Source organism: Sus scrofa, chromosome X (assembly GCF_000003025.6).
Source record: "Sus scrofa isolate TJ Tabasco breed Duroc chromosome X, Sscrofa11.1, whole genome shotgun sequence".
Lineage (NCBI taxonomy): Eukaryota > Metazoa > Chordata > Mammalia > Artiodactyla > Suidae > Sus > Sus scrofa.
The window spans coordinates 110,299,176-110,318,089 of NC_010461.5; the positions used below are offsets into that span (position 1 = coordinate 110,299,176).

The following is an 18,914-nucleotide window of genomic DNA, read 5'->3' on the forward strand; positions in this document are numbered from 1 at the left end:
AGGTTTTATTTCAGGTGAACTTTTATTATCTCATTTATAGTGCTTTCCTTGCTGTCTTTTAGATAGAAATGGACGTGTAGCTAATTGTGGAGTGTTTTTTAAGTGTGGATGAGGAAACCTATGTTTTAAATGGGCATCAACCTCATTCCCTCATGACATAAATGTATTCTCATGAGCAATGGCAAAACACTTTGAGTTTTTTATCTTTCATCATAGACTATATTGTAAAAACCATAGTGGAAATGATGAGAGAGATGAAGAAGATGAGGAACGAGAGAGTAAAAGCCGGGGAAAAGTAGAAACTGATCAGCAACAACTAACTCAGCAGCAACTTAATGGAAACTAGGTATGAAAGTTAATTATATTGGCTCTGTTATCAGGATACAGTACATACTGATAAGTATATATTGAGGTAATGATCTGCAGTATGATTTTTTTAATGCTCTTATGTTTAGTTAAGCATGTTACTAGAATGCTGAGGACATGTAGGCTTGCATAGTTTTTTCTTTTTTTAACTAGCTGATTTTGTAGCAGTAAAAACAAGCTATCCACTTTATCAATAAATGTAGTCGTAATGTCAGACCAGTAAGATATTCTCGCTCCTCGATGACATTATATTTATTATGTTCCGCTCAAGCATCATATTTTACATTTTTTTATCATCTTTTAAACAGGTTCATGGGACAGAGTTAGAAAACTGGGAATGAATAAGACATCCATAACTACTATTCTTTTTTCACTGTTTTCTAAAATCAAAAAGGGTTTGTAACTTTTTACTGCCCAACTCTTAGATCCTTCATTGAACTGCCTAAAAACATCTTGTTTGTTTTATGAGCCTTCACTAGATGGCAGAGTTTGACATGTTGATATTACGTAGCTGTAGTTTGCAGTTTCTGGGAAGCAATTGAAACACTATTAACCCTGTGTATAGTGTCATCAGTTAAAGCAGACATTGAAATGAAGTAAGCTATATTTCTGGACTGAACAAAGTTCTACTGTTTATAGAGTGTCTAAGTTTGTTTAGTGAATTCGTACTCAAGGGAAAGCATAAGCAAATTTCACTTTACAGTGCAAACCTGCCTCTGGTGGCAACACATAGGAATTTGTGAAATTTTTTTCCCACACTCAAGTAATGGAGGCTAGAAATGAAGAGAACCTTCTTTTTCTCTTGGCTTTAATAGCACATGCTAAACATCTCTCCCAAGAAGTGTGCTAAAGCTTTTCGTTTGGTTCGTGTTAAAGCTGTTCTCACTGACCAGCATGGACTCGGGCAACTGGTGATTATAAGCTATGAGCTCCAGTGCTTATGCCAAAATTCTCTTGACAGTACACCTCTTCTCTTTTCATGTCATACAAAGAGCTTCTAGCAAAATGATTGGATCCTTTCAAGAGTAAATTAATATTTGGCAACAGCAAATTAAACCTCTTTAAGATTGAAAGGGTTACCACTTACTGAGGACTTTAGCCACCATGTCTGAACCCCGTTCCTCTCAAGTGCCGTGTTGTTGTGGAACACTTCATGTATTGGCCCAAAGTATGTATGGAGGTCTCATGTGCTGTAGAAGTTAAAAAAAAAAAAAAACAGTCTTTGCATAAAACAGTATTTATTTTTAATTTCGTGACCACTATTTTAGAAACTTTATTTAATATTGTTGATGTTTTCATTCATTGCTTTGCTTATCTATAAAATAGACTTCTGTGCCCTGTTTCTCTTCTGGTAGGGTTTGGTGTTGTTTTATTGATCATCCGAATTGTTTCTCAAAGCCTAAGAACCCAGCTTTTTAGAAAGGATTTTCACACTGGCATTTCTAGCTAGTGATACTTTCTTCCACTTACCTGCTGAAGCACATTTATATATTTCTTTATGGCAAAACCAAAAAACGTTAGTTGTGTTCTGCCTGATGTTGCCATAGCACCTCAATATCAAGGGTAGGGATTCTGATGTCTGAATTATGAGTTAACCTACCACATAAAAGCAAATTAGCAAACAAGACATAACATGTTAACTTGACTGTACATTGACATTCTGCAGCTTATGGAAAAGCATTTTAAAAATGTAACAGGTGGAAAATTACACTGTGCTTAATGACTGATTTTTTTTAACTGCTCGTCCCTTAAAGTCACATTTGTCAAGTGTGTATTCACACATTTACTTAAATCAAGGGACTTGATGATTGCTTTATTTTAACCATCTTTGATTATTTTTAGAAGGAAACTAGCTTTAGTAGTGGTTTGCCCTATATGTTTTTCTCTTTTTGCTCTAAATATACCATTGGATTTTTTGTGTGTGTATGTGATGAATTTTCAAAATTCACCATGACTTGAAGTGCAACGACAGATCTAGATGTTTGTTTACCAAGCTATGTGACTTTTCCCAAAGGATCTGTACTTTATTTCCTTACAACAGCTTGAAACCCGTTAGTTTAAATCTTTGAATCACTGTGTCTAGATCACTTTTACATTGTGTGCCATAGACTTACCCATGGAATAATAGAGCACCTTCATTTTTGGACAACTACTGTAACGATGTTTTTCGGAAAAATGGAAGGTGCCAGGGTAATAATGGCCAGTCAATAGTCATGTAACGGACTTCAAATACTATAACTGTCAGTTGACGGATTTGTTATGTAATAAAGTGTATGACTTTGTATGGGTTTCTTCAACCCTTTCTCTGCCACTAGCAACCAGAATAGCACTTTACCATTTGGTTGGCTAGAGAAGTGGCTGGCTACCTATTTTTCTCACTGTGGTGTGATTGGCTAAACAGTCTTTCATTAAAAATTGAAATGTAAATTGAAGTCACATGAAAAATCACCTTTGGTTGTAAACCTCCAATATTTTGATTCTCTCTCCATGTTTTCGTCACATGCTGAGTAAAAGTGCCTTACAATGTAAAAATTGTACAGTACTTATGTTCCCGAGTAGCATCATCATCTTCTGGGTAGTAATTACATTGTGGTATGAATATTTAGCAAAATGGACCTCAGCAGTGTATTTACTGTTCATCTCTTAAGTCCTTAACTGTAGTTTTAATAAGCATGACATTATTTGCTAAGTATATAACATTTTACATCATTTCAAAAAATACTGCCATGACTGTCTTTTACGCATTTTAGCTTGAAATTTTGAAGCGTCTGTTCTTTTTTTCCCTTTTTCTTTTTCCCCTTTTTTTGTTTTGTTTTTGTTATTGATATTAAACAGTGTAATCTTTGCAAGCGTATATTGAAGATTATTCTGGAGCATTTATTGCCTTACCAGAAATGTTAGTAAGAAATGTTCTTTAGAGTAGAAAGATAGACTTGAGTTTCTATACTTTAATAAGAGCTCTTTGTTCCTGGGGGGAGGGGGGAGGGGAGGGGTGAGTTTTACTTTCATCTCAATTTATTAAAAACCCACAACTGAAATACGTTTTATTTCAAGGATCAGCAGTTTTAGAATTTCAGATAGTACTTGCTCAGGAGTACATGCTACTCAAGATATTAAGAGAATAACAAGATATGTAGATCTACTGTTGAATCAGAATCTATGTACTTGAACAAATGTGTGAATCTTAAATATCTCAAAGAAAAAGAAAAGTGTTCTAGAATGTTGTTGCTTTTTTAAAAAGCACTAAAGTTAGACCAAGGTATACAGTTTTGTTCTAACAGACATTTAGGGTAATTGTAAAGATAAGGAATGCATTATGGGTCAAAATCAAACATTCCTCTCATGTTATGTATATTTTGTTCCTGTTATATTGGCTTTATTTTCAAAATTGTAGTTTGTAGTATTAGTTTCCTTTTATTGGTATTCTTGCATATACTATTCATTCAATAAATGAGTTATGACTTTCATGTTTGTATTTATGTCTTTTTTTGTGCAACGGTATGATGAAGCTTATTTGTAACAGCAGCAGTATTATGTTCCTTTTAGTCTCGTTCTTATTTCAAGGTGAAATGCCTAGTTTGTTTAATAACTTTGTCATTAAACAGGTATGAGACAGAGAAAGATGTGAATTTGAGTTTAGTCCAAAGTTTCACACATAAAGATTTTTATCATGGAGAGAAACAGCAATCTTTCAAGCATGGTAGAACTGCATTACATCTTGGTTCTTCCTCTGGAACCTAGTTAGAAGGTAATTTTAAAAAAAAACAACAACAGGAGTTCCCGTCATGGCGCAGTGGTTAACGCATCCAACTAGGAACCATGAGGTTGCGGGTTCGCTCCCTGGCCTTGCTCAGTGGGTTAAGGATCGTGCGTTGCCGTGAGCTGTGGTGTAGGTTGCAGACGCGGCTTGGATCCCGCGTTGCTGTGGCTCTGGCTCAGGCTGGCGGCTACAGCTCCGATTGGACCCCTAGCCTGGGACCCTCCATGTGCCGCGAGAGCAGCCCAAGAAATGGCAAAAAAAATTTTTTTAATTTAAAAAACCGAAAACTCCAAGTACAGTTTATCTGATTGCTAATAAGGGTGCAGGATTAATGTCCTTGTCATAGAGGTGTTCCACCTTAACCATTCCAGTGTACTTACTCCCTTTTCTGTGCTTAGCTTACTTCTAGCAATAGTGCTCATATATTGAGAGGGTCCTATCCAAGGCAGAAATCAAAGTTTTAATTGATAGAATATACTCTTTTCATACATACAATTCCTAAGCTGCATTCCTGCATTCCTACTCAAGAGGAAAACTAAATCAAGTAAGAAGTTCTGATTAACGCTATTGCAATAGGACCGTGTGCTTTCTTGCAAATGTTTCCTAGTTGTGCTTGGTGTGTGTGTGTGTGTGTGTGTGTGTGTGTGCGTGTGTGTTCAAAATCCATTACTTAGTTTCATTTTAATTACCCAAAAATATGGAGAAGAGAGTTATGTGGTTTTCTTTAGCTAATTGAAACTGCTGACAGCTGGGTTTTGGGACTGGGGTGTTTTGGGGTTTGTTTTCCTTTTTCATTTGCAGTCATCAGCAATTGCTTAGGTCATTCCAAAGCATAAATGTCATAGAATTTCCTAGGATAATTCTTTGGCCAGCAAATGGCCGGTCCATAGTTTTTAAGGGAAAAACTCAGTCCCTGAGACAGTGCTGCTTTATGTATCAATCAGTGTTGCCTTGTTCAGATATGGAGGTAACTGGACATTAAGGACAAAGCAAAAATGTACTCTTGATTTTTATTCAGAAGATGAAAACTATATCAGTTACCGTGAAAGTTAGCGATAGCATTTTAACTCGTTCTACTGTAGCAGACAGATTCTGTATGTAGTCAGCCTACTGGTCAGTCCACTAGGAGTTCTGTTGTGGTTAAGGATCCAGTGTTGTCACTGCAGCAACGTGGGCCACAGCTGTTGCGTGGGTTTGATCCCTGGCCTGGGAACTTCCACATTCTGTGGGTGCGGCCAAAAAAAAGATTTAAAGTCAGTCAGCAAACCAGACCTGGGTCTTTGTCAAGAGATAGCAAATTCATGAATATAAATCCTACCTTTGCCTGTACTTCTGTAGGCTAGAAATGTGTTTTTGTGTTGGGGGTGGAGGCAGTGGTGCAGAGATAGGGAAGGTGCAGCTGGGCAGAGAGCTAACTAGGTCTGCTCTGTGACTGATAATAGCCTACTAAAGAGACTTATGTGAAAACAAAAATGTTTTGAAGGGACAACCCTTTAAATGAGACCTGAGAGAGTAGCTGTTCAAGGGAGCATTGGGAGCAGGGAAATAGAGGTAGACTGTACTTTAACATGGACTTTGGATTTATAGCTGTTGAGTTTCTATTAAGTCATTTGTACAAAAGGATAAGGTTTTTTAGTTTGTTTATTTTAAAAATCAGAGCTATTTCCAGATTTTGTGTGGATAAAAGTCATATGTGGCCGTAAAAAGAAATGATGTGTGCTACAACATGGATGAAGCCAGCTAAGAAGAGTCCAAGAAGTCAACACAAAGGGTCACGTATTGTAGGAGTCCCTTTATAGGAAATGTCCAGAAGAGGCAGATTCATAGAGACAGAATGCAGATGAGTGGGTCCCAGGAGCAGGAAGGAGGGGGAATGAGAAGTAACTGGGAACAGGCATGGAGTTTCTCTCTCTCTCCTTTTTTTTTTTTTTTTTTTTTTTTTTGGTCTTTTAGGGCCGTACCCGTGGCATATACAAGTTCCAGGACTGGGAGTCAAATCGGAGCTGTAGCTGCCGGCCTACGCCACAGCAACAGCAATGCCATATCCAAGCTGTGTCTGTGACCTACCCCACAGCTCACGGCAACGCCGGACCGTAACCCCATGAGCGAGGCCAGGGATCGAACCTGCATCCTCATGGATGCTAGTCAGGTTCGTTACTGCTGCGCCACTATAGGAACTCCCAGGCATAGAGTTTCTTTTGGGGTGGTGTAAACATATGGAATTAAATAGTGGTGATGGTTACACAACTTTGTGAATATACTAAAACCCACGAATTATATGCTTTAAAAGTTGAGTTTTATGTTTATGTGAACTTTACCTCAATTGAAAAAAAAAATGTAGCCATGGTACAAAATTGAAATATGCAGATACATAAAGCAAAATGTAAAAACCACCCCTTTTCCACGAGCCTACTTCCCAGTATTTGATGTGTATTCTGCCAAATGCTTGTGTATAGATACAACTTCGACACTTTTTTTAAAGCATAAATAGGCTCATGCTGTATCTACAGTTTTGCACCTTGTCTTTTTCGCTTGAACACCACCACAAGGTGTCATCAGCGCAGTTAGAGTCCTCACATTCTGTTTAGCAGCTACATGGCATCACAGTGTATGGATGAGCCGGAGTTGTTCTGTCCAGTCTCATGTATATATCTTCATGTTCTGAAATTTCCAGAAGCGGAACTGCTGAGTAAAGGGTTTGTATAGAGTTTTGATAAAAAAAATGCTGTCCAAAACATTTGTAGTTTGGGAGTTCCCATTGTGGCTCAGCAGTAATGAACCTGACTAAGTACCCATGAGGACTTGGGTTTGATCCCTGGCCTCATTCAGTGGGTTGAGGATCCGGCGTTGCCCTGAGCTGCAACGTAGGCCGAAGATGAGGTCCCACATTGCTGTGGCCATGGTATAGGCCGGCAGCTGCAGCTCCCATTCATTCCCTAGCCTGGGAACTTCCGTATGCTGCAGATGAGGCCCTAAAAGACCAAAAAAAAAAAATGTAGTTATTTAAAAGTCCACCCATAGGCCTTGGGCTCCCCTGTTCTGCTGCTCCAAAGGAGTGCTTTTTAATGAAAAAAGGTATGGTACCTCTAAAAAAAAAATACATGCTCTCTAGAAAATTCTGTGGGGTTTTGATTTTATTATAAGGACCAGATAGACTATATCTCAAAGTGGAATGTGAATTATCTTTGGGACACTGGGCAGTATATTTCATGTGTGAAAAGATTAAGTCAAAAGGTTTTGTTTCATATGTATTATTAACAGTAGTAATTGCTGAATCATTTCCCTTCTGCTTTCTGAAAATAAATAGCTTGCTCAGAGCTGTTCATTTTTGCCACATGGATCTACTTCTCTGTGTGTCCAGGGTCAAATATAGCCCAGTTCAGTGTACTTGAAGGAACCGGGTATTGTTTTGCTGAAGAATTCCTCTGACCTTTAGCTGTTGTGATGGTTCCTACTCCCCACATCACGACTCTGTCTTCCCACTGGTCAATTATGTAAAAATAAGATAAAATCATTTGAACTTTCCACTTTTCCACTAGTTATTTTGTCCCTGTATGAATAAAATCTAACAAAATGAGTGAAAGACTAACTAGAAAAATTGACTTGAGTTCCCATCGTGGCACAGCAGAAATGATTCTGACTAGGAACCAAGAGGCTGTGGGTTCGATTCCTGACCTCCCTCAGTGGGTTAAGGATATGGCATTGCCATGACCTGTGGTGTAGGTTGCAGATGCAGTTCGGATCTGATGTGGCTGTGGCCTAGGCTGGCAACTGTAGCTCCGATTAGACCCCTAGCCTGGGAACCTCCGTATGCCGTAAAAAGCAAAAAAAAAAAAAAAAAGAAAGAAAAAGAAAAATTAACTTGATATACATATCATTTGCTAGAAAAATTTTTATTTAAAAATTTCAAGTGACAGATACCTGTATGTATGAAAATAAAAATGAAGAATAAAAATAACATGAATATTCAGTTCTACTGGTCAATCAACAAGAAAGTTTCTAAATAGGGAGTTCCCATCATGGCTCAGTGGTTAATGAATCCAACTAGGAACCATGAGGTTGCCCGGGTTCCATCCCTGGCCCTGCTCAGTGGGTTAAGGATCCAGTGTTGCCGTGAGCTGTGGTGTAGGTCGCAGATGCGGCTTGGATCCTGCATTACTGTGGCTGTGGTGTAGGCCGGCGGCTACAGCTCCGATTGGACCCCTAGCCCAGGAACCTCCATATGCCGCGGGAGCGGCCCAAGAAATGGCAAAAAGACACACACAAAAAAAGCTTCTAAATAAAAAATAAGTCGAATGTAGTCAAGGATGAATTGATGCCATATGAAAACTAGTTTTTTCCTAATTCTCAAAATCACATTTTGTGCTAATTAGGTGTTTATGATAGTAACCAAACAACTATTTTATTTAAAAAGACTTAACTCAGATATATAACATTACAAAGATAATTTTTAAATATTTTACCAATAACCTTTTCTTTGGCCACGTGTCCTTCCTTTTTTTCCCATATGCTTATGAGATAATTAAGTCTTTAAGGAGGGGTGACAAAACAGGATGACTACATTAGAGAGTTGTTCTGGTAACTTTGAACTGCCGTGATCATGGAAACGATGTTATTTTCATTTCAGAGTTTAGGCAGACGACTTAACCCACAGGCTTATTTTCAAATGTTCCTGATCCGTAAGCCCAATAGGCTTATGTTCTATATTTAGTATTGATTTAGTATTACCAGGAAGCAATAACTCTTTGGACCCTGGTCTCGTATGTTCTCGGTTAGAGAGCAAGCACAGAAGATAAGCAGTGTCTGAAAGTTTGCAGATCAGAGAGCTGGAATTTTGGCATTATCCTCAAATACAAGTCTTTCCGGACCTCCCTTAGAAGAGTTGTTCTTAAGCATTTCTCCTCATCCCAGGTACCCAAACAGCTTAGGGAAGCTATGAGGTATGCGGGGGGCAGGGGGCGGGGGCACAGAGAGAGGAGTTAGAGAAAACATGTTGCTGGAGTTCCCGTCGTGGCACAGTGGAAACGAATCTGACTAGGAACAGATGAGGTTCCGGGTTTGATCCCTGGCCTCGCTCAGTGGGTTAAGGATCCTGCGTTACCGTGAGCTCTGGTGTAGGTCTCAGACACAGCTCAGATCCCATGTTGCTGTGGCTGGGGGGTAGGCCGGCAGCTACAGCTCCAATTCAACCCCTGGCCTGGGAACCTCCATGTGCCCTGGGTGTGGCCCTAAAAAGCAAAAAAAATTAAAAAAAATAATAAAGAAAACATGTTGCTTAGGAAAAAGGCTTGACAAATTTCCTTTCTTCCTGGGAAAGAGGCAGGCTAAGAGAAGATTTAGGCAGCCTTTACTGCATTTAATAACTGGGGTCACTCCATTCCATGAAACTTGGAAATGCAGCCAATGTTTTAGGCCACTTCCTAGAAAGATTGTCACAGAACTTTAAAACATGCGTAGCTTTCTTTCTTTCTTTTTTTGATTTTTAGGGTCTCACCTGCGACATATGGAGGTTCCCAGGCTAGGGGTCTAATCGGATCAGAGCTGCAGCTGCTGGCCTACACCACAGCCACAGCAACATGGGACCTGAGCCGTGTCTTCGACCTACACCATAGCTCACGGCAATGGCAGATCCTTAACCCACCGAGCGTGGCCAGGGATCGAACCTTTGTCTTCATGGATCCTAGTCGGGATTGTTAACTGCTGAGCCACGAAGGGAACTTCCTAGATCACCTTTTAAATGCATGTGAAAATAGTACTGGATGCATAGACCTGGGAGGATTAAAGGACTGAAGATTCTCCATCAACTAATGCACTGTCCCCGGTTCCTGTGTTCCCTCTCATTTTACCATATTTCTCTACTCTTCTCATATAATTTTTTTGAAAGTCAAGTCCCCACTAGTCTCCACTTCTGTATTTTTACAGCCCATTCCTTTGCTCACCGCACTCGCTTCTGTCTACACCTCTCCATTTCTCTCAACTACAGTAAAACTGCTCAAGCAAAGTTCACTAAAGCCAGTGGGTGCTTTTGAGTTCTTATCGTACTTGACTTCTTGACTCTATTTAATGTCCCTGACAGCCAAGAGCCATCACATTGTTCTCTGCCAGTGTGCTTTGGCAGATGACCCAAAGATAAGAGTAACTCATTAGATGACAGGACCCAGACTGAAAAGGCCTTCCATTGGCTATGACTACACTTGGACTGTCTACCTGGCCCCTCCGCACTAGCAGAGATTTAATAGGCACCTAAGCAAAATTACAGTCTGGTCTTTCCTTGGCAGAGGACCTTCAGATATGGAGCGCAGTGAACTGTAGGTGCCTGGGAGGTAAAAGGGCAGAAGGAAAAATTGAGAGGAGGAGGATACTGAGACCAGGGTGTCAAGAGGACAATGACATCGACTAGCCAACTTGCTTGTGAAAAATGCCATGGGGTCAAAGACAGCTCAAAGCGGAAAACACATCAGAAAGCAAAATGCACTTGTGTACGTAGATAACACATACGTAATTCTTGTTGAGTAGAAAAAGTAAAAGTTAAGATGTGTGCCTACTTATAAAACCTATGAAAATCACCAGAGGTATGGTGGTGAGACCAAAAGCTGGGGAACTGTCAAAATTCCCAGCCATCATCCAGATGGAGTCAGGCAGAAGACCCCTGAAAAAGGGCCACACGGGAGCAGAGTGAGGTCAGTGAAGAAAGGACCTAGGTTTGAGTTCTAGTTTTGCCACTAGTAAGCAGTAACTCTGAGCAGGGTACCCTTCCCCTCTCCCAGCCTCAACGCTCACTCCGTGGTTCCGAACCACTGGGTTGTCTTATAGAGCAAATAAAGATAAAGCGATTTTAAATGAAATTAGCTGGTTCATGGTAGATAACAGGACAGATAAATAATTGCTATTCACTTTTCCACACAATGATCCTTCAGATATAAAAGTGAAGCTGTCCTGTCACTTTTTAAAGTTTTAAAAAATATTTTCACTATTCACAGATGACTTGATGCTCATGTCAAAATTAGAACATACAGATAAGTTTAAAAAAAAAAAAAGTCCCTCATAATCTTGGGAACCATAGGTCACTGTTAATATTTTCTATAAAATCTTCAATGTTTCTATGCATATATATAATTATATAAAATAGGCTCATATTACACCTACTGAGTTGTATTCTGCTGTTTTCACTAAAAAATTGGAAATATCTTCACAGGTCAGTAAGAACACTCTATCATTCTTATTGGTTGCATAATGGAACATTTTGTGGCTGTGTCACAATGTATCATCGGACAGTTGTTTGCAGGTTTCGTTGTTGCCATTATTTTGCTATTGCAAACAGTGCGGATCTAATCATGAAGAAATAGCAGAGAATCCCAGATTGAAGAATATTGTACAGAACCGCTGGCCCGTACTCTTCCAAAAAGTCAACACCTTGAAAGACAAAGGCTGAGGAACTGTTCCGAGTTGAAAGTGACCAAAGAGACATGGCAACTCAATCCTGAGTTGGATCCTGTTCAGAAAAAGAATTCTTGCAATGAAGGACATTTTGGGGACTGTTACCTCAATGTAAATATGCATTTCAATTAGTTGATATCAAATCAATGTCAATTTCCTGATTGTGATCACTGTTGTTACATAAGAGAATATCCTTGTTCTTAGAAAATACATACTGAAATGTTTAGGAGTAAAGGGATGTCATGTCTGCATTTTTAACTAGCTCAAAAAATTTGTGTGTGTGTGTGTGTCTGTAAAAAGACATAAAGGCAAATAGGGCACAATGTCACAAGTTGGTACATCTTGGTGAAGGATATACAGGAGTTCTTTGTACTATTCTTGTAACTTATCTGTCATTGTGAAATTACTTTTTTTCACCACTGGAATATGATCACTTTATGTCAGAATAAAATAGAATGGGCAACGTAAAAATAAATGGCATTAAACTCAGCAAATTGTTTTAGGATAAAAAAGGAGGAAGGATTTGCCCAACATTGTAAATCAACTCTATGAAATGATTATTTTTGCTTTAAATTGAACACACGAGCAAAAACAGCAGCTCTCCGGGAGCCTGAGGAAGGTCTAATCTCAGGAAGCAGGAGCAAGCCTTGCGGTCACCGGGATGTTTCACTAAGGAAGCACATGTGGAAGAAAGAGTGCAAATTGTGTTTGGATCAAGTGTCCTAGAGAGGACTTTCTCCTTTCCATTCAGGAATCAGGGAGGAGTTCCCATCGTGGCACAGCGGAAATGAATCTGACTAGTATCCATGAGGATGTGGGTTCGATCCCTGGCCTCGCTCAGTGGATTAAGGATCCGGCGTTGCCGTGAACTGTGGTGTAGGTTGCAGACGCGGCTCGGATCCCGAGTTGTTGTGGCTGTGGTGTAGGCCGGCGGCTACAGCTCCCAGTCGATCGATCCCTAGCCTGGGAACCTCCCTATGCTGCGGGTTCGGCCCTAAAAAGAAAAAAAAAAAAAAAAAAAGGAATCAGGGAACTGGGAGTCAGAATGATTCCCAGCCTTTTCTATTGAAGTACACCCAAAATAGAGCAAACTGATCTTTTGAGCTGTTTTTGCCCTCCAGCTGCCCGTTTTGCTTGGTCTCATGTTTGCATCCGTCTTTTATTTCTTTTTCATTTTGTTGAGGTAACCTTTTTTCTTCCTTATAGGATACGTAACAAGTATTTTTAAAAATAATGCTGAGACAAACGTCCTTCTTTTTTCTTTTTCCCTTTTGGCCAGGCCTGAGGCATGGGAAGGCTAGGGATTGAACCTGTGCCACAGCAGTGGCTTGAACCACACCAGATCCTTAACCCACTGGGCCACTGAGGAACTGTGAACATTCTTATACATAGGGTTTTCTGTTCTTGTCTGGTTATCTCCTTAAGATAAATTTCTAAACAGAAATCCCAAAGTCAAAGTTCTGTGCACACTTTTTTTTTTTTTTTTTTTTTTTTTTTGGCTGTACCTGTAGCATGTGGAAGTTCCCAGGGCGGGGATTTAACCTGCACCACAGCAGCAAAGATGCTGCGGCACAAGGGAACGCGATCTGTAGCACATTTTTAAAAGCCCATTAATTCATACTGGTAAATGCCCCGCAGAAAGTTTTTACCGTGAACACATTACCCAGCTTCAGCATTTTTTTCTTGTTGTTGTTTTGTCTTTTGAGGGGCGCACCCGCGGCATGTGGAGGTTCCCAGGCTAGGGGTCGAATCGGAGCTATAGCTGCTGGCCTACGCCAGAGCCACAGCGACATGGGATCCGAGCCTTGTCTGCGACCTACACCCCAGCTCACAGCAATGCCAGATCCTTAACCACTGAGCAAGGCCAGAGGGATCGAACCTGTGTCCTCATGAATACTAGTCGGGTTTGTAAACTGCTGAGCCATGACAGGAACTCCTTCAACAATTGTTAATAACTTATTTCCAATCTTATTTCATATATAGCCCTGCCTGTTCCTCTCCCACAAATCAGATGATTGAAATAACACATCAGTCAGGGAAAGAGTTAAGCTTTTGGTTTAGAAATTGCGGTTTAGGTTGAAAGTCCACTGGTGGTGGAATTTTTGAGCTAATGTGCTCATCCCAAGGGCATTGATGAGCCTGCTAAACTGAGGGTTAAAAGTGGAACAAAAAAAAGAAAGGGGTCTTTGTCAATGGCTGTCAGAAAATAGGACATTCAAAGCAATTCTGATAAGATTCTAAGACAACCGCAACTAGCTTTCTCATCTATTCTACTCAGTCCTGTTTCGTTTTCCACTTAGAATAGTCGACTGCTTTTAGGAAGACATCTGTCTCTGCACTAAAACAGTCCTGGAAATCCTGCGTCTTAGGTGCAGGGGAACAGTCTGTCATTTTCGTGCACCTGGCAGCGATATCAGCTTACACTGAGACACCTGCTTCCTTCCAACCGAGGCTCTGAGGCTGTTCTTTGTCATTCCTTTCAGAAGACCCACTCTAGCCCAGAGCTGTCCTGCAGAACTTTCTACACGGATGGGAGATGTTCACTGGCTGTGCTCATACAGTAGCCCCTAGCTACAAATGGCTGTTGAGCATTTGAAAGGTGGCTAAGTAGGAATAAGGAACCAAATTTTAAATTTTATTTAATTTTAATTCATTTAAACTCAGATTTAAATAGCCACATGTGGAGTGTGGCTACTCTGTCAGAAGGCACAGTTCTATCTAGTTTATAGCAGGGCCCTTTAAGCATGAAGGGAGAGCCGGGACCACCTGCTGCAAGATGGGAGGATTCTGTTTCATTTATTAGAATAACCAAAAGTATCAGAATGGAGGAAAATGGAATGCCTAAGTAGAGAAGAGCAAGTGAATGGACCTACTTGTAACTTAATTAGCGTGTGGTAACCCTGAGACAAGAACATATTAGGAACAGGGAAGGCCTTGCTAAATCTTCAGGGTGTTAAAATCTGTCCTGTACAGCGTGTTCTATGTAACCACTTTCAAACAACAGAGCTGTTTTAAACTCAGCAATAAAATCTTCAGAAGTCTATTTGTTACCTGTCCACCTTGTTACTAACCAACTTGAAAACACACAGTATGGAGTTCCCACTGAGTCTCAGTGGTAGTGAACGAACTCGGCTAGCATCCATGAGGATATGGGTTCGATCCTTGGCCTCACTCAGTGGGTTAAGGATCCACCGTTGCTGTGGCTGTGGTGTAGGCCAGCAGCTGTAGCTCCGATTTGACCCCTCTCCTGGAAACTTCTATGTGCCACAGGTGCAGCCTTAAAAAGACAAAAAAAAAAAAAGAAGAAGAAGAAGAAAATATACACAATTTCCTAGAGTGTTATTCTGCCTCTATAGAATTAATCTAAAGAAACTTGAGCTTCTGTTTTCGACTTAGAACTTTCTCAGTGTTGGGAGTCTGAACTCTAAGACAGTTTACTGTTGAGCTGATTAAAAACATATGAAGCATATCTATTATACCTAATTATTTCTAACACACACCCCTCCGCCCTTTTGCTTGTGATACCACGCTGTGCAGGGAGCAAGCCTTTGGTGCCAGCAGCCTTCTACGAGGGCACTAAAGATGGTTGGTTTGGTGTGAAATACCCTGTCCATTTTAGTATTCTGAATTTTGGGCCCGATCCTGGAAAAGAGCCCCATTAGAAAGAGATGTCATTTCAGCATACAGATACCCGAGAACCCCAAAGAGCCACAGCTTTAACTGTATTAATAAGCAGGTCACCATGCTGTACAGTAGAAACATATATATGAATAAATGATAAAAAAAAACATAAAAAAAATAAGCAGAGTAACAATGCTTTCTGAAAACCACACAGAAAGTAACATATCCTTAGGATTTTAGCTTCTCTAGAAGCAAGGAAGCTTCATGTAGGAAGTAAGTCTTTAATGCCTCACATTGAGAACAAACTTTTTATTTTTGTGAGCTACTAGTTCTATTTAATGTAAGGTTCTCTTTTCCAAAGAGAATTTAACAGTTTTCTTGTGGCGTAGCAGGTTAGGGATTGGTGTTACAGCAGCGGCTTGGGCTTGGCTCCCTGCTGTGGCATGGGTTCCACCCTCACCCAGAAACTTCCAAAATGCTGCACCTGCAGCCAAAAAAAAAAAAAAAAAAGGAAAAAATTAACATACATCAATATGTACATATTCCAATATTTAAATTCACAGACTTAAGTTTAAGTACACATACTAAATACTGATATGGCATTCAGTTTTAAACCTCAGAAGAGACTTGGTTTTTACCATCATGATTCAAATGTTATAACCTAGTGCCCAGAGCTTGGTTTCTAATGCCACTCTTCAGTGAAAGGAACGAGGGCCTTTTGACAAAATGGCTGATTCCAAGGCTAGGGCAGGGACAGTACAAGAAGAGCCTAGAATATCAGGTGGTGCCAGAAATTAAGTGTGTTCAATGAATGGTGGGGACATACCAAGACACAAGAACCAACATTGAGGAACTCCCAATGAGCCGATCTTCGGCATTTTGGGCAACAAAGTAATGCTACTAATGGATCATTACCTATAAAACTGGAATCCCTAAGTCCATGATGATATAAATAATTTAATAAATAATGAATGAGGAGAAGGGAAAGCTCTTCATTTTAATAGCATTCCAGCTAATAAACTAAGAAGTAATGATGTCAATAGGAAAATTAATACTTAACAAACACTCCAGTAATAATGATTTCAGGCAAGATTCATCAATGGATGCTAAACTTGGTGAAAGTTTGATAAAGAACAATATTTTCAGTCTCAAAGTATCATTCCTCATAATCTTTATTGTTTGCAAAGGGGGAAATAGTATCTTTACAGTGAAGAAGCCTGGCAGATACTGCCCTAAGTAAGTAATCCAAGTTAATATCAGTAATGGGGATTTCTCTGTTGGCCTAGCAGTTGAGGATCTGGCATTGTCACTGCTGTGGATGTGGGTTCAATCCCTGGCCCAGGAACTTCTGCACGCCCTGGTGCGGCCAAAAAAAAAAAATTCAAAATTCAAACCAAAATAAACCATATTTAATATGAGTAATGGGACAGATTGGTAGCGTGTGCTTCAATTTGAAGCACTGTGAAGGACACATCATCACACCTACTATATTTCTGGCCCAAATGGAATGCCTAAAATTTAATGATGTCATGACATTAGACGAACCCAAACTGAGGGAAATTCTACGGAATAACGCACCAGTGCCCTTCAAAAATGTCAAGATCAAAAAGACTGAGGAACTGTTCTAGAATGAGGGAGACTTAAGGAAATGCAAACATGTGTTCCTGGATCCAGTTCTGGTCCAGGAAAGGGACATTAATGAGACACTTGGTGAAATTACATAAGGGTTCTAGATTAACTACTACTGTTACAGCAATGTTAATTTCCTGATTTTGATCACTGCACTTAGTGTGGCAGTGCTGGATGTTAACACTGGGGAAGGTATACTAGAAACAGAGAAAGCAGGAAGAAATAGGGCGGTAGGAGAATCAGGAAGGGGGTGACCCAGAAGCCAAAGAAATACAGAAACATTCAAGGACAAAGTGATAAGCAGTATCAAATGAAATATAAAGGACAGTTATGTAAGGCCAAAAATAGTGTCCACTGAATTTGGCAAGATAGCAGTCAATGGTGTTCTTTGTCAAGGCTCTTTCAATACAGCAGTGGGTACAGAAGACAGGGTGGTGAGTGTGTTGAGAAAGTGGATAGAACAAGTATGAACAGACACATCAGTTCTGGGCCTGGAGGAAAGAGGGGAAGAAGCAGTGTGGATGTGGATGGAAGGAACGGGTGTGATTCGGGCCCGATTCCTTCACTCTCTTCATAGGTTAATGGGTTGAGTCTGCCATTCTAGAGTGAATTTGATGGGGTTGAATGGGAATGAAGCTTCAGAACATTACAGGGGAGCAAGGGAGGAGCCGACCCAGCACTTGTAAAGGATTGTGGAGTGGTGTTGAGTTGAGGGTCCAGTTGAGGTTTGAGCCTATGCACCTGTAGAGGTTGTGGGATTTTTCTCCAGCAGCCCTCCCGAGCCTCGTAGGCATGGACAAAACAGGCTGTGAGTCAAGCCAGGGTGTGGCTCTGCCATCTCGGCAAAGCAGAATGAGAAGGATGCAGAGGACTCTGACAGTGGTGAGAGAGTGGTTTAGGTGGGAGCCAAACTGAACTAGAAAGTATGGGAAGCCAAGTGATAGCCCGTGGGATTGGAGGTCTCCCATGAGTCTGAAGCACAATTATGCTGGGCAGGGTGGCCAGAGTGAACTGGAGAGGAAGAAAACTGGTCAGAGGTTGGGAGACTGCAGTTGAGGAGCTGCCATTAGCAGCATTGGGAAGCCTCTTCCACCAGGCCCTACACCATTGTAGGGGGACTATACATTCCAGTTTGCCCAAGACAGTCTCAGTTTCTGGTGTTATCCTGGCATCTTTTTTTTTTTTTTTTTTTTTGCCTTTTTTAGGTTCCCAGGCTAGGGGTCTAATCGGAGCTATAGCCGCCGGCCCACACCACAGCCACAGCAACTTGGGATCCGAGCCGCGTCTGCAACCTACACCACAGCCCACAGCAAGGGCAGGGATCGAACCCGCAACCTTGTGGTTCCTAGTCGGATTCGTTAACCACTGCGCCACAACAGGAACTCCCTATCCTGGCATCTTATCCAACCTAGCATTTGTCCTAGATTTTTTTGTTTTCCTACAAAGTGAAAGGATTAATAGTTGAATCAAAATAAGCCAAGATGGGTCTGTCGCACCCCTCCCCCGGCCTTTTAATTCCAGCTTCTGCCTTGGTCTTGTCCACTAGCTTGTGCGATGCATTATACAGAGGACCAAATTCTCACTTCAACAGAGAGTTAAAACACAACCAGTGATAACCCCTTCTTCCTTTTCCTAATCTTTTCCAGATAGACTGTAACTAACACCTCCCTCACAAAGACAGCATGCTGGGTGTTCACTGATAACAAAGCAAATGCCCTGACCCTAGAGTTAGAGACAACTGACTCATTCTAGTCCTGGGTGGGTGTTGGAGGGAGTTGTCACCACTGTGTTCCTTACTGGACCCTGAGTGTGCCAGCTGGGTGTGCTTATACCAAAACCTACAGGACACATGAAGCTGCTGGGCCCCCAGTCTGTAGGCCAGAGGACATAGGAAATTACATATTTGTGTGTATGTAAAATATTCAGCAAATAGAGGCAGAAGTGTGTCCTGCCCAAGAACATAATATAGCAAGAAATCTGAATGCTCCTGGTACAACGGATATGTCATTCGTTATATGGAGCAAATCTACAGCTGGTCCTTATATATTTTTTCAATTTGCAATCCACCCTTTCCGCATGAGTTCAAAAACTAAAGTGCATA

General features: G+C 40.7%; 1 protein-coding gene across 6 annotated transcripts in view; it reads left to right on the forward strand.

Moving 5' to 3' along the window:
* The window catches only part of PHF6 (PHD finger protein 6), a 62,494-nt gene extending 50,166 nt beyond the window's left edge, over positions 1–12,328 (forward strand). For 2 of the 6 annotated variants that reach the window (XM_021079385.1, XM_021079381.1), the window contains exons 10-11: positions 217–346; positions 675–3,833. In XM_021079385.1, the coding sequence (XP_020935044.1) occupies positions 217–346 (130 nt within the window). In that variant the 3' untranslated portion in view covers positions 675–3,833. Of the gene's footprint in view, positions 1–216; positions 3,834–11,321 lie in introns of those variants that run through there. The other 4 variants (XM_021079386.1, XM_021079382.1, XM_021079383.1 and 1 more) reach the window with 3 other exon arrangements.